This window comes from Vigna unguiculata, chromosome 10 (assembly GCF_004118075.2).
Source record: "Vigna unguiculata cultivar IT97K-499-35 chromosome 10, ASM411807v1, whole genome shotgun sequence".
Lineage (NCBI taxonomy): Eukaryota > Viridiplantae > Streptophyta > Magnoliopsida > Fabales > Fabaceae > Vigna > Vigna unguiculata.
Genome location: NC_040288.1, coordinates 39,942,526 through 39,958,754, shown reverse-complemented (window position 1 = coordinate 39,958,754; position 16,229 = coordinate 39,942,526). Strand labels below are relative to the sequence as shown.

The window sequence follows — 16,229 nt, the reverse complement described above, 5'->3', positions numbered from 1 at the left end:
CCACCTTAATTTTAGGCTTTTTAATGTGTGGAATTTAGTTTTGTTTCATTTTATGGAATTCAGTTAAGTAGATAAATTTATGTTTACAACTTTTTATCTTTACAGTTTTATACTAACTTAGAAAAGTCGGGTTTTTTTTTTTCAGTTTTAATCTATTGTATTTTTGACATAAAAATTGATTCTACCAAAATAATTAAATATTTTTTTAAGTTTAATTATCATTTTGTTTGTTGGATTGATTCATTTTGATCTCCTTATTATTTTTTAATTCAATTTGGTCCTCTAAATCTTTAAAAGGTTCAATATGATAATTAAGTCTTTTTTCTACCATAATAGAAGATCAAAATAATAATTAAGTTTTTTTTTACCATAATAGAAATCAATTTGTATCCCTATATAGAAGCAATTTCAAATTACGTTTTAACTTGAATGAATTATTATCGTGAAGTTGCATCGAGTATCACAACATTTCCAATTTGAAGAACACTAATAATACATTTGAATATTCATATTCTTTCATAGAGGAGCTAGTAGCAACAAGATCGAGTAATCCACTTTGATCAACTAACACCTTTGAGTCATGGAATTGAACACAGAAAAGCACCAAAAGTTGTTTTCTCTATAGATCAAGCTTTGGCTTCACTCCATTCTTGTAAAGTCGGGGTTGCAACTCCAACATTTTCCATGTCAAACAAATTCGCTGAAACCATCCAAAATCATGTACATAAATTTCCATTGCAAAAGGGTATTTCCTCGTACGATTATGCAGATCTTTTGTCAGACAGAAACTGAAAATCATACCTTGATGAACATCTGGTGTGGCTGCTGCAGTAGCATCAACAATAACACTCACTTTTGGATAGTCCAATGACACAGCATCAAACACAGTTTGTCTGATACAATTTGGAGTTTGAATTCCTTCAATTACAACAAAGCATTAATGTGAGGTCAATTTAAGTGGATTTTAAACTTAATCCAACTCTATAAAATCGAAATGAGGATATGGAACTTTTTATATCTTCTCATGCTGATGTATATATATAGAGATGAAGATATGGAACTTTTAATATCTTCTCATGTCGATGTATATATCATAACTCTGATAATATGTTAAAAAGTGAATTCAACTTTATAAAATGAGATATATATCTATTTATATACTCTAAATTAACATTATTTAGACCGACTTTATCACTGATCGATGTGAGACTTTCAATAATAAATGATGCGTTGACATTAAGTTTATTACACTGACCGGTGATTACGAGATTATGAATTGCTGCAGCTTGAAGAACTGAATGAAGGTGTGTAGCAAAGAAAGCACTGAACCTGGTTTTAACAAGTTTATAATCCTCTTCTTTGATTACCAACCCATCAACCAATGCTGCACCTTCACTTCCTTTACACCCTATTTTAATTTTCCTCTCTGTATAATAATGCCTACGAAAAAGCTCAACATCTCTTCCTAGGGGATCGTTTTCTCGTACTACCTGAAAACGTTGTCAGAGACATTGTTCAGTATGATTTCAAAGTAATATAAGAAAAAACATTAATTATGTTTACCTTAAAGGACTTATGTCTTTATGAACACAGATCAATATTTTTTATTTAACATTAATGTACTATCACACTCTATTATTAGGATTTGTTTCGTTTTTATTATGAAATTAAAATATTGAACTATTGTTATTCGAGTATAATATTATTGATAGATTTTGTAATATTATTAAGGTTGGGTATTATTACCCAAACTATGAGCATGCCACGCTCCCTTGCAATTTCCACGGCCTTAACCACATTTGGAACAATGTCTTTCCCTGCTTTTAGTGCCACAGGACTCCAATCTTCTATAAAATCTTTCTGCAACATCACAAAATCATTGCAATTATCCATAAGTTATTTACTAATTCTACAATTTCCACGTATCAGCTATAATCAAAAGTTTATGAGTATAGGAGGAAAGACAAACCTCGCCTTACTTAGGAGTAAGAATTTGGTCGAGTTACTTCGTAATATGGTATAGAGTTATTCATAATTATTATCTATTAATGAGTTATTCAACACACCTCTTATTATTGGAGGTGTCAATTTGGCAAATGATCCATGGATCAACCTTAGTTCACCCTTCATTAAACTCTTTTCAAGGTTTTTCCAAATTTGGGGGCAAAAAAAAATCCCAACACCTAAAGCCCTCTCTCAAGTGGGTTTGGGTAAGATCGGTTTGGTCCCACTAAAATATTTTAATTAACTGTTAAAAACAATACATTTAATCTGACTCAAAGATCAAACCAATTTTCTCGCGTCGACCCGAACCAAAGGTCGAGACAAGCCATGTCAGGTCAAAGGTAAAGATGGGGCCTAAGGCAGAGGTCGGGCAGCTCAAGACAATTATCAAGATGGGTAAGCCTGAGCCGATTGTCGAGATGGGTTGATTCAGTCGAATTTGGCCAAATTTTGATCTGGATTTACCTGGTCGGATTCAATCAAATTTTGGATCGGACCAACTCCGCCGAATACAATCGAATTTGGCTAAATTTCAATTGGTCTAATTGCAATCGAGGCCAAAATTTTGCCCAGTCCACACTGTCTGGAATTCGACCAAGTTGGCCCGACCGAATTTCAACAAAGTCGACCCCAACCAAAATTTGGTTGAATTTGGCCTAGTTTGCGCCAACTGAAATTTCTCCGAATTCGATCAAGTAAACTCGACTTAGGTCGAGATGGGCCTGTCCAAGCTGAAGGTCAATCCTGGTCATTTTGATTGAAGGTTAAGACTAGGGATGTCAAAAAAATCCGTACCCGCGGGTATCCGCGAATAAAACCCGCAACGGGTAGGAAATAGATATTAAAAATGGATACCCGCTACCCGCGGGTACGGATATTTTTGATACCCGCATGTTAACGGGGCGGGTACGGGTATCATAGTATCCGTACCCGTGGATACCCGTACCCGCTAAACTTTAATTCAGAAAAATACCCTTATATATATATATATATATATATATATATATATATATATATATATATATATAGTAAAAAACATTATGAGTCTTCATTCAATAATGGTGGTCAGATTCTCACCCGACAAAGGAGTAAATTACTTCCAGACATGGGGAGGCATTCATGTGTCTCTAAGAGTGGTTATGGACCAACATGGAAGGTAATGAAATTAACACTTTTAATTAGATATTTTAATTAAGTGATTGTTAGAAAATTTTACTGAACTTCTTATATTTTAAGGCTCTTCTAGATTAAAATTGGACAACATGAAATTTTATACAATGTTGCAAGAGGTGGACATTGATGAAGTTAGTAATTTCTTTAATATTTTATTCAAAAATAAACTACAATATAAATTGGTAGTGATTTTTATTTGTTTATTTTTCAAGAATCAATCGGAGAAAGGGGACTTGTTGATTTAAACACTAATTATGGTTAAATATTTATTTTTTTTAAAATATTTTTGTAAGTACCCGCGGGTACCCGTGGATATCTGCGGATATGAAAAAAATAGACGGGTACCCGCATAACGGATACCCGACGGATATGGGTACTGGTACGGGGCGAATATTTATCCAACGGGTAGAGTACGGGGGAGCTGCTACCCGTACCCTACCTGCCCCGTTGACATCCCTAGTTAAGACATGTCAACCTTAACCGAAGGTTTAATAATATATTTATAAAAATAATATATTTTTCATATTTAAAAAGAAAGTCCATGTGTTGGCTCTAATCCACAGGATTTTTGTGGGCTTTTTGATCCTATAAACTTTTTTAATGAGGGTTTTTTTTGTCCAATGAACTTTTTTGCACTAATTCATATGGGACAGGATCAAGTCTCGTGGGATGGGGCAAACTAACAGTTTTATCTCCTATACCGAGATATATACATCTTCAACGTGAAACTAGACATTGATAAATTGTCTAATAACTATCAAATAATATGTGACACGATATGTCCAACAAATAATAATATTAAATTAAATTTAAATGACATGTTAATAAGTAAACTTTAAATCTAATTCAACTTTACATGATTGATTTTTAGCCTATAAGATGTTTTACCCGTTAATTAAAGACAAAAGTAGATCTAAATGAAGCCAGGCTCGATAGTATCTTGCTACTGGTTTTTGCCGTAAATTGAAAAGCTTCCACGAACAAGAAGTTTAAAGAGTTTACTAAGTACCTGCATGTCGATGACAAGAAGAGCTGTGTGCTTCCAATCCTCTGCCATTTCTGTTCTCAACTACACCAAATGCAGATTTTGAGCTGTGAATGGTCTTGGTTTCACTGCACAAGAACTAATATCAAAAGGAAAATGGTGAAGAGAAGGAACAAACACAAACTCTATTTCAGAAATGGAGCTTCAAACACAGAGTCTCTTCTTAAGATAAACTTTTCTTAAGTCGGTAGCAATTATTTTATATCATGTTTTTAATTTTTTATATAGGTTAATTTTAGATGCTGGTTATATTATATATCTATAAGAAAAGTTGTATATGTTCAATAATTTAAAAAGGAGATCCAATGTGGAACACGCCAACCAAGTTGCCTCTTCTCAATTATTACCACTCAACTTTATTAGAAAATGGAAATTTCATCTTCAACAAAAATAAGCAACGATAAATAATATATAAAGAGAAAAAACCACTAATATATTATTTTAAGTTGAAACTGATTTTTTAATATCTTATATTAACTGTGGTACATGGTGATATAATGTTACTAAAAACTCGCATTTCTTCTACAAATGTCAACATTTTTAAGAATATTATTTGTTATCAAATGTGATTTAATAATTCCTTTCTAATATTCCTTTGTACTATTTTATAAAGTTATTGTTAAAGCTACTTTTTCTTTTGGTTTATGTATTAGTTTTTCTTCATATATTCAAACTATCTTAACTAATTTTTTAAAACTCCTCAAAAGAAACATTTTTATAACATTTTCTTTGATAGAAGATCTCAAGCCGACCAAACCCGAATACGTGATGCACGATTAAGGCTAAATTTTGAAAAAACTATTTGGAAAATCAATATGCATTTAAAAATGTTAATTTATAAAAAAAATTATTATCATTGAATTATATATCATGTACTGATTAATTGGAACTGAAACGTATAATTCAACACTATCTAATAATGTTTCGTAGTTTTAGAAAGAAAAAAACAATTAGGTGATGTTGGATCTCATAATTTATAATTAGTTATTGTGTACACAATTAAATATCAATAAATTTTTTTCACAATAAACAAAATATCATACAAAAATTAATAAATGAATCATTAATATTTGGTGGTTGTTGGATACACTATCCAATCTTTTGTGTATTATTTATTGTATATTCAATGAATTAGGTTCCAAAATGGTTACCTCAACCTCGAGTGTAGTTATTCCCTTTTAATACTAAAACCTTCATACAAACCACAATTATAATATTAATATTTTTAACCCATTAAGTTGAAAATCACTCGTGTCAGAAAAAAAAATCTTAAATTTTAACTCTATGATAACTTAATTTGTCTTCTTTACTTCATTCTTTTTACTAAAAATATTTTCTAAATTTTAAAATCGAAAAATGATCATAATATTATAGATGAAAATATTCTCATAATTTAATGGATCAAAGAGATATTTGTAACAAAAAAAAATATATGAATTATTGTTTAATTTAATTTAATTTAAAAATGTATTGAAGTTCAACTTTGTATTGATTGATTCATAAATTTCATTTCCTTTTACATCTAAGTATCCTAATTTTAATTTCATCCCAATTAAAATTAATTAATCTTGCAAACAGGCTCTTGTAAGTTGTATTAAACTATTGTTAAACCACTGATAAGCATAAATTTCAACCACTTGTTTATTTTAAATTCCAGTTATTTATTAGTATTTTTTAAATAAATTCTTCAAAATTTAAAATTAAGAAAAAAATCAAATAAAGATTTTTATGTTTTTATTATTTTCTTTTCTTTTTAATAAATAATTAACGAATATGTTTTAATAAAAGAAAAAGGGATTAATTAATGATTTACAATTAAGATAAATAATTTAAATCTGACTTAATTAAAAATTTATCTGTAAAAAAATAAGTATGAATGAAATAAAAGTATAAAATTTATTCATAACGTGGAAAACTTTAAATTTTGATGTATCATTTAACTCCTTTCCTATGCACTTGTACCATACGCCGCGCGTTGATAGATTTTTTCTATTAAATTAATTATACAAAATATATAAATACATATTTTAAAAAATAAAGTTGAGATGGTCAAATTGGTCTAAAGTGTCATATTAAGGTTCTGGTTCAAAAGGGTGTGAGTTGAAATAAGCAAATTCTTTATATAATTTTAAAAATGTTAAGATTACTTTTATATAACTTGTGAGTATGTAAAGTACATAATAATCAATTTAGTTCTTAAATTATAGAAAAAAAAAAAAGAAATAGATATAAAACTGAGAAATATGTTGTAATTTGGTTTTAGGATTAAACTCACGTCTTATAGTTAACATTTAAGCCTTAACTTTTTTATTTTAAATTTATGACATTAAATATGTTATTTTTAATTTAGTTCCTAAACTCAATTACTCAGTGTTGTTTAATAATTGAAAGCATTTTCAATCATGTTCTACATTATATATAAATTATCAACAAATACATAGCCACCTTCTCTCCCTTTAGTTTTTCATTTTTCATATTTTCACATTCTTTTACGATATATCTTCACTTTTAATAATTAATTAATAATGACTTTTAATTAATTTTATTTACGACAAATGAACTGGTTTATTTAAACTATTCTTAATTAAATTTATGATTAAAAAATTAATTTAGTTAAGAAATATGTGTATCGCGTATATGGAATAAGTATGAGATTTGTATAATAATAATATATTACTTTTGGAGGTAGGAAGGAATCCAAACCATAACAACAATAAGGAATGCGAACAGCTTTCAATTATCAATATAGATAAATTCTTGAATTCAAGATAAATTCAATTGTTACATAAAAATTTTTTGTTATAAAAGATTATTTGAATTAAAAAAAATTATTAAAAAGATTAAATAAAAATAATTTCATTACAAATAATCATTTGAATTTAAAAAGGTGATTACTAAATGATAAAATTGAAAAGACATATAAACACAACCATCTTCTTTATAGTATAGATTAAACGATAAAAAAAATGATTTTATGTAGGCAGTAAATAGTAAATAAAACAATTCATATTTTGATAGTGTTATATTTGTTTCATACATTCATTTTCATCGTGAATTCCTCCTGCATACTTGTTTTGTACTTCAAATCTTCTTTTCCTAAAAAAAGAAATCAAAGGGTTGCATGAAATAATAAAATTTGTAGTTTAATTAAATTTGAAGTTTCATTTAAATTAAAATATTTTTAATTAAGTTTTAATTTATTGAGTAGTTAAAACTTTTATATTTTTTAATTGAGTTCTATTTATTTCATTTTTCTATTAAATGAATTATTGTCTATTATTTTACTTACTTATTTGTAAGTATTAATAAATATAAGATTTAGTGCTTAATATAGAATGATATTCTGATTAATATAAGATGAAAAGTGAGTTTAATGCTTTAATTAAAATGTGTTAGATAATAAGGTATATCTTATACCTACATCAATGGTGATGACAACAATAATCCATTTATCCTTGTAAACGACAATATTAAATTACAATTTTATTACCTAATACGTTTTTAATGAAAATAATACAAATCATTTATGGTTTTATATTGGATGAAACATGATTTTATATTAATTAAAAACTTTATATTTTTTACTATTCCAAGACAAACAAATAAGAGAGTGAAACAAAACAACATTCACCTCACTATGTAGAAGTAAACATACTCTTTTATTAAACTATTGTTAAATCACAAATAAACATAAATTTCAAACATTTGATTATTTTAAATGCCAGGAATTTATCGGTGTTTTTTTCATAAATAATTATTTCAAAAATTAAAATTAAGAAAAAAAATCAAATAAAGATTTATATGTTTTTATCATTTACTTTTTTTATAAAACAATTAACAAATGTTTTTTAATAAAAGAAAAAGGGATTAATTAATGATTAACATTTAAGATAAATAATTTAAATCTTACTTATCTAAACAATTATTTGTAAGAGTTTAAATTTTAAAAATAAATTTGAATGAAATAAAAGTATAAAATTTAGCTATAAAGTGGAAAACTTTAAATTTTGATGTAGAACATACTTAATTCGTTTTCTATGCACGTGTACAATGCGCTTACAAGTACTCCTTGTTACTCTATTTCAGATCCGTTGATAGAATTTTTCCATTACTTTATCGAACGGTTATTAATACTCAATAATTAAATAATTATAAAAATAAGTAACAAAAAGTTGAGATGGCCGAGTTGGTCTAAGGCGCCAGATTAAGATTCTGGTCCGAAAGGGCGTAGATTCAAATCTCACTCTCAACAAAAAAGTTTAATTTTTAATTTTTTATTTTCCAATTTTAATATATGAATTTGTTTTTCTTTTGGGCCTGGGCCTCAATGGTTGAATAAAATTGAAACTAGATAATGAAAAAATATTAACAGAGGTGTTTTTTTTTCTTTTTTTGTCAAAACTTAATTTCAAAATTTGTTTTTCAATTTTAATATGTAAATTCGAAAGGTGAATTTGGGTGTTTCTTTTGGGCCTGGGCCTGGGCCTCAATGGTTGAATAGAATTGAAACTAGATAATGAAAAAAATATTAACAGAGGTGTTTATTTTTTCTTTTTTTGTAAAAACTTAATTTCAAAATTTGTGATTTTGTTAAATATTTTTTTTACTCATAAAAATCAGATTTAGGACTAATTTAATTTTTAAATACAATACAAAATTATACTCATTTAAATGTTACATATTGTGATTTAAGAGATCAATCTTATTCTATTGTTCTCAACATGGTCATACATAACAAATCTAAATATAACTTTTTGTAAGATGAGATTTATTTTAATTTATATATTATATTTTAAGTGAGCACAAGATGATTAACAATTAATTATTTAAAAATGAAAAAAGAGTTTGAAAAAGCAAGAGAGACAAAACCAGAGTCTAAGAATGTAATGAATGATTTTGTGTTGAAAAGAGAATTTGGTTTGTAATATTCCATTGTTGTTGGTAGCTCTTGATCTGTTTCTAGGGTTGGCATGGCAGCACAAAGGATAGTGATGAAGACAAACACAAAGCAACACAACCCAAGCACTACTCTATTATTTATAAATTATTTAAACCCTTTTCTTTTCTAACTTTCTTTTTTTATAATTTAACCCATATCATTCTTCTTCTTTTGTCTCATTATAACCTATAATGTATGCACGTGTAATAATATGTTTTATTATTTTCTGCTTTCCAAATTCCTTAGATATCAAAACTTTTTTAAATTATTATTTCTCTCACACCCATTTTATCATAATTTCAGTTTCCACATACATTATATAAAATTACTTTTATAGATCTGGGAACCATAATCACTAACCCTAGTTGCATTTTCATTTCCTTTGTGCTTATTGAAAATGCCAATTGTTATATATAAGAAATCCCATAGACTTGAATGGACAAGGTAGTGACACATAAATCAATAATAAAATGCACCAATTTAAGATTTTGGTATCACTAAGTCTAAGTATTTTGAATTAGATATTGATTTTCAAGATTCACTTGTTAATATTGAACCATTTCCAAAGTCATATAATTTTTTTTTTACTATTATGTAACATTCATTTGTATGATTCTCACTTATCCTTATTTAATATATGTTTATTTACTAAGTTTAAATATAATTAACTTTACACGCTTTGCATATTATATTTGTGTGGATGTGTTTAACATAAATTCATTTATTGAAATATTTCACTCTCCCTTTTGTGTTTTTAACAATGGAAAGCATATTAAGAGGAAAATGCTAGCTAGAAACAAATGATACAATCACATTCAAACTTTTAACTTTTGCTTTTCCTCATACATATAATTAAGTATTCATACACAAATATTAAAAAAATTATAATCTACAACTTTCCATTGGACTACGTCATCATAAAAAAACAATATACATATGTATAGTCCAATAATTAAATTTCCGTAATGGACTAATCACTTAACCAATTCTTTATTTATCATTAGCATGACCATTCTATATACATATAAATAACTTGTTAGTGGATAAAAGGTATTCACCGGTCATTACCCTATTGGCTTTACATTTCAAAGTGGAAATTTAAAAGTCGCATGAAAACGAAAAATCCCAACTTCACATTTGCACCAGACAAATTCACTAAAGTAGCTACCTTTTTCTCTTCTTGTTTGCTCATTAATTATATAAAAGAAAATAATTCTTTTAACAACTCAATTTTCACAACTTTCTCTTAAACGATATGAGATAAAATATTTAAGTGATTTTTATTTTGTTCATTTTTTATATTCTAAAATTATTTAAAAGATACAAGTTTCAAGTTTTTTCACCATGATAGACGTCGAGAGATTTGACATCAATGAATTATCGAATAAGTTGTCTTAAGTCAATAGGTGTATAGATCTTTCTACTTATATACCAGTTATATTCATCCGACTTCTAACTTACCTTTTAACGGTAAATGATATATATACCAAAATCAACATACTGAATAACTATATATCTATGTCTGTGTAACACATATAGTAGTTCTGTGATACAAATTTCTGCATTGAAAATTGAAAATGGTTGTTTTTAACCAAATGGATGTTCTCTTATACTGTGTGAGATGATGCAATGAGTAGCGTAAGAATGATGAAAGTGAGAGTTGAAGGCACTTGCAGGGAGCGTGAGAGAAATGGGGCATGGTGGCACTTGAGTAGTTCAACTAAAAGGTGGTCCAAGAATGACCCGAGAGCTGAGATGGGCCCCATATATACACATTCGGGTCAGCCAACAATATATATCCATTCACATGAATGTCTGCCATAAACTGTTCACACATCCACTTGTTCTTTTTTTAACTGCATTATAAGTTTTAGTCCTTTTTCACACTTCAAAAACATCCCAATATTATTATATTTTCATTGCTGTGATTAGCACTTCTCCATGAATAGTAGTTTCAAATCAGAAACTCCTTCCAGTAGAAGCGAAAACAGTGACTCATTTTGAAAAAAAAAAAGTGCTTATGATCAATGCATGAGCCACTCACATATATGCGTGTATATTAATTTTCGTCTGTTTTAAGCTTCACAGTTGACAGTGCAGGTTTTTCTCTTCAATGCATGCATGCGTGTTTGTCCTTATTTCTGATTTGTCTCAACAATAATATACCACGTCTATATATATATATATATAACATTTCAAACTATAGTGGAAACTGAACACTTTTGTTTGAATCTCTAGGGCATAAATAGTTGTATCAGCAAAAATACGTCATCACCAATAACATTTGTATCCTTTGTTTATATGATACTGAACATTTTCTTACTTTCATCGAGACATGTAGACCTAACAATATATTTTGTTATATTTTGTTAGGATAAGTTTTAATTTATAATTCTGATATTAAATTAAGAGTTGGATTTTCAGTTTAATTCAATCTTATAAAATCGAAGATTTGCAATTGTTATTATTGGAAATTTAAGCATGAGTCTAAGTTTCACATTGACTAAAAATGAGAAAATTGAGTAGCATATAGACCAAGACCCATAAATCTATTGTTTTAAGGTTTTGGGTTAAGACTGATGTCAATCCTTAAGTATAAGTTGAACTCATATTTCATTGATGTTATATCTTCACTCGAAAGACCTAACAATGTAAATTGATCTTATTTTCTAATCTATTCCACGATGAACTTATAATTAACTAGTTCCATAAATTCTCATGATCATCATTAAACAAATCTTGTTTCAATAGAGGTGAGCATAATTAAACCATTCTCTTTTCTATGACTTCTTCTTGATTTCATTATTATTTTCACTAAATTCTATGGCTTCATTATGTAAATGGTAAAACCATAGTTTATAAGCGTGAGTTAAAAGATTAAGATCGCCATGAGTACGTTGCTGTCCTCTCCCAAGAAAGCTACAAGAATGTGACAAAGAAGAGGAAAGTATGGTGTTTAATCTTAGACAAACATAGACAGAATGTTAATTTATGAATAACGATTATTGATAACAAAAAGCAGGAATAATTGCTACCTCAGAAAAAGCACGTTTAGGAAAACTAAAAATTACAGATTAATTGATGTTTTGACAGCACTTATTAATAACTGAACTTATTGAGTTAACCTAATTAGATTAGAAAGGACAATACATGATGATAATAGTAATAATATAATGGATAAGATTTTTCAATTTGGTAAATCATGAATACTATATAGCATCGTGAGCAATCAGCCTTTTTTCATTATCACAGATTGACTGCTAACGATGTTATATCATCCACAATGAAATTTCTTCCATGTTGTTGCCATGTTTATGTGTTAAAATCCACTTCCATATGCTGGTGCCCAGTAATCAGCTCCATTTTCATTTCCAACATGTTGGGTACAAGACACAGGAACCAAGCACAACCCTCTACTCCTCAAGTCCTTTGCCTTATCTTTTCCATCCTGATTAATCATTAATAAATACATAAACACATCATTATACTTCTTCTTCTGTTTGTTCTTTATTGTATCTTCAAAATATACCGATATCTTTTTATTATATTTTAAAACATAAAACACAGTATTTATCATCATCGGTATATTTTGAAGACATAGTAGAAAAATAGTACTGGAATCTAAGTTGATGAATAGTTTGGCTTGAGCATGCATGCATGTTCTGCATAATTATGCAGGTAATTGTGATAATGAGAATAATGATTAGGATGAGGCTAAGATAATAATGAGTAAATGAAAGAGATAATTAATAAGCGTGGTACAGGTTTGCATAAAAAGAAAGAATACCTGGTTTGGAGCTCCCTTTCTTTTCAGGCCATTGTCATTCAACAGCTAAGATGGAAATAAAAAGAGGGAAGAAAAAGTATTAGGAAATTGAGTTCTCTCTCCAAGCTTTTTGACTTCAAATGGGAAATGCAGCGTCGCATTATACTTTTCACTTGCTTTAAAAAGATGATATAAAAAGCTGAGAAACCTTGTTATTTTTTTGTGGCTTTTCCCTGATTAAATATTAAGCAATAATTACAAAGACCCTCCTAATTTGATTCTAATGAATTGATGGATCCAATAAAGCATACCTGACCGGGGTCCTCAGGAAATACAGAATTTCTTTCTCCATGTACCTGTTGCTTAAAAAGAAAATAAAGAAAAAAAAAAAAAAACAGGAAACTTTCCCTTCAATTATATGCCTTAGTAGGTATTTTTGTCCCACTCAAATGTGTTTGTTAGGGTTAACAAGAAAGAGAGAGACTTTGGAAAGTGGGTACTTACAGACTGTGGATTCCTCATGTTTTTTGATCCATTGCCCAAGTAAGGAGAACTCAGTGCCTGCAACAAAGAAGGAAAAAAAAAAAAAACAACAAAAGAATGTTATGGAGAGAAACATTAAAATTGGTGACACTTTAAATGCATGCTCTATATCACTAATAGCTTGCAGAGTGTATAAAAAAACATGAGGGAGAAGAAAAAAAAAAAAAAAAACATCACCTCAATTTGACCCTGAAGGAATCTTATGTATCCAATGGCTTCTAACAAGACAGAAGCTGTGTCAGTCTGCAAAAGTGAAACACACACACACCCCACAACCACACCACCGGTCATGTGTCTCTTTTAAGGTTAGAAATGAGATTACGATAAATGGGGAAGAAAAAAAAGTGAAGAGGAAGACAACAGTGCTGGAGAGATATCATAAAGGGACTGTTCATGGGGTCTCTCTCCTTAAACACTAAAACCAAACACACAAGACGCTTGTAATAATTACGGTTCATAGTTTTTGTATTTAGCGATGAGTTTATTATTGTGTTCTTGTAGTGATTGGAGTGTTCTGTTTATTACCTTTCCGAATGGGGAAACTAGCTGGTGAAGAGCTGTTATTCTATCTCCTAGCTTCTCCTTTCTCACCTGATTAAGAGATACTGTTAGTTCATGAATTCATATGTTTTTTTTTTCTCTTTCAAATTTCATGCACAAAGAATATATATCACAGAGACAACATAAAAAGACAACACATAAACCAAACAACTTCTCAGTAAAATCTGTTTCTTTTTGTAGTTAAAGATCACCTTGAGAGGTGGTTGGCTTGAAGATGGTTGACTCTTAGTCTTCTTGTAAACTCCAGCAGTTGCTGTGGTATTATTATTACACTTGAAGAAGAGAACAAGAGAAAAACCATGAAAAATAAATTTATGTGTATATATAATCTATGCATGTTTGAATTAGTATAATGAAAATTAGGTGAAAGTGTAGACAGAAAGAGTATATATAAAAAAGGAATAATAATAATAATAATAATAATAATAAGAAGAAGAAGAAGAAGAAGAAGAAGATGATGATGAGTGTTAGTTACCTCGGATGTGTGATCTGGTGGTAGTTGGTTCTTCCTATGATCTTCCTTGTTATAAGTGAAATCCAATAAATTATTACTACTGAAGCTAGCAACAACACTAGACCTAGGAGAAGAAGAAACTGGCACCATGTGTGACCAAGGTGCTCCAGAAACCTGAAATTCCTGATCATGTCCCTGGTGAAAGAAGCTACCACTTTGGGAAACCTCTTGCTTTATTACATCAACCATAGGATTTATGGGAGATGGATTAAGCATGTGTTCATTCCATTCATCCAATTTTTTTGATTGAAAATGACTGAATGCCACTCTCTCCTCCTCTCCTGGTAAACCAGTGCTGCAAAACAAGCATAAAGAAGAAGATTAAACAGTTCCTCTGAAACAACATCGGAGTCGATATAACTGAGATGTCAAAGTTCACAGGTATGGTTTGAAATATTTGTTTGAAATATTTGAAAAGAAAAAGTGCTTACAAAAGAAGTTGGCTCAATGAGTGAGGGGGTTGATCAGGGTTTTGTGTGGAAGAATTGAAGGGTATTGAAGAAGATCCAAGAAGATACTGGTTTGGGATGAAAGATGATGGTGGATGCGTAGTCCACCAGTTAGGGTTTCCAGCCATCATTGGCTGAAGAAGAAGAGAAAAAAAAATGGTGAATTGTTGGGATGCAAATGAAGAAGTAGGAAATGAAATATTTAATCTCCTTTTCCCATATACTTTTGGAGTTTGAGGTTTGTGATATTTCCTTGTATGTGCAACCAAACAAGGGTTTGGGTAAAGCTTAGAGTTTGTGTTTTGGTTTGTTACTAGGTGTTGAAGAAACTTAAAGTTATGGGGTCTCAGTATTTTATAGAGTTGAGGTTGAGAAACTTTGCATATGTTACTTTTTCTTTCCTTTGTTTGATTTATTGAGTATTCCTTTTTATGATAAAGTGGAACGCAAAAGCTGGTGGACAGTGTTTTAAGGCTATAAATTAATGGTTGCTCAGAGTTATTTCCTTAATTTGGGGTTGCACCTTGGGATTGTTTTTGGGGTAGCTAGGGTTGGAGTAGAGGTAGGGCATAATAGTAGTGAGATCAATGTCAGATGCTTTATTTATTCCCTACACCAATAATTCACTTTAACAAACAAAACTACACAATCTAAGAACCTCATTACAATAACAACAATATTCTTACAATACAACTCCATCATCAAACAAAACTTCTTCACTTCACATACCCTTCTCTGTAAAATGAACATTCTCATAGGAGAACAAGATTGAGTTCATATTTCTCAGCCAAGGGTTTAATTATGATTTCAACAATTAATAATGTGTATTACTTGATTAAGGAACCTAGCTAGGTCACCTTATCATATGTTTCAACCAATATTATAGTGTATTTATTTATTATTTAAGAAATTTATTAGAATCGAACGCTTATTACTAGACCAAAAGTTATAGCTGTTAGTCAGGATGTAATTCTTTTTACTTAAGAATGTAACACAAGCTCGAGTGTCATGATTTGATTGTGATCCGACCCACTTGATATCCGTTACGGTCACAAAACAATTGATGTCACGTGCAATTGTACCGACATAAATTATACATTATAATTAATTGTTCCTTCACATACAACTATATATCTTTTTGCTTTACATAAATTTGGTGATTGTCAGAAAATTGTTCTTTTGATATTTTGATCAAAGCTTAATGATTTGGTAGACATATGAATCTGAATTTTACC

At 29.2% G+C, this 16,229-nt stretch overlaps 2 protein-coding genes across 4 annotated transcripts; both read right to left on the bottom strand.

Annotated features, from left to right (window-relative positions):
• Positions 1-413: 413 nt before the first annotated feature.
• Positions 414-4,415, bottom strand: LOC114166531 (probable inactive nicotinamidase At3g16190). 2 transcript variants are annotated; one of them, XM_028051281.1, is made up of 5 exons: positions 4,187-4,415; positions 1,747-1,860; positions 1,256-1,490; positions 802-918; positions 414-700 (listed from the first exon to the last, which is right to left on the bottom strand). In XM_028051281.1, the coding sequence occupies exons 1-5, from the start codon at positions 4,232-4,234 to the stop codon at positions 627-629; spliced, it is 588 nt and encodes a 195-aa protein (XP_027907082.1). In that variant the 5' UTR covers positions 4,235-4,415; the 3' UTR covers positions 414-626. The 2 variants fall into 2 exon arrangements, with proteins under 2 accessions (XP_027907082.1, XP_027907083.1); XM_028051282.1 differs by lacking the exon at positions 1,747-1,860 and having other exon boundaries at positions 4,187-4,246; positions 4,347-4,413.
• Positions 4,416-12,193: 7,778 nt separating this feature from the next.
• On the bottom strand, positions 12,194-15,347 carry LOC114167491 (transcription factor bHLH68-like). 2 transcript variants are annotated; one of them, XM_028052588.1, is made up of 9 exons: positions 14,977-15,347; positions 14,507-14,840; positions 14,223-14,303; positions 13,996-14,061; positions 13,648-13,713; positions 13,432-13,488; positions 13,239-13,289; positions 12,949-12,993; positions 12,194-12,609 (listed from the first exon to the last, which is right to left on the bottom strand). In XM_028052588.1, exons 1-9 carry the CDS (start codon positions 15,123-15,125, stop codon positions 12,481-12,483), a joined length of 978 nt encoding a protein of 325 aa, XP_027908389.1. In that variant the 5' UTR covers positions 15,126-15,347; the 3' UTR covers positions 12,194-12,480. The 2 variants fall into 2 exon arrangements, with proteins under 2 accessions (XP_027908389.1, XP_027908390.1); XM_028052589.1 differs by having other exon boundaries at positions 13,239-13,283; positions 14,977-15,345.
• Between the last annotated feature and the right edge of the window lie 882 nt (positions 15,348-16,229).

Coding starts and splice junctions, on each gene's coding strand:
- LOC114166531 (XM_028051281.1), bottom strand. CDS start 4,234: ATGGCAGAGGATTGGAAGCACACAGCTCTTCTTGTCATCGACATGCAG. Junction 1,861..4,186: donor TTCTTGTCATCGACATGCAG/GTACTTAGTAAA, acceptor GTGATGTTGCAG/AAAGATTTTATAGAAGATTG. Junction 701..801: donor CACACCAGATGTTCATCAAG/GTATGATTTTCA, acceptor GGATGGTTTCAG/CGAATTTGTTTGACATGGAA.
- LOC114167491 (XM_028052588.1), bottom strand. CDS start 15,125: ATGATGGCTGGAAACCCTAACTGGTGGACTACGCATCCACCATCATCT. Junction 14,304..14,506: donor CACCAGATCACACATCCGAG/GTAACTAACACT, acceptor CTCTTCTTCAAG/TGTAATAATAATACCACAGC. Junction 13,290..13,431: donor ACATGAGGAATCCACAGTCT/GTAAGTACCCAC, acceptor TTTCTTTTTAAG/CAACAGGTACATGGAGAAAG.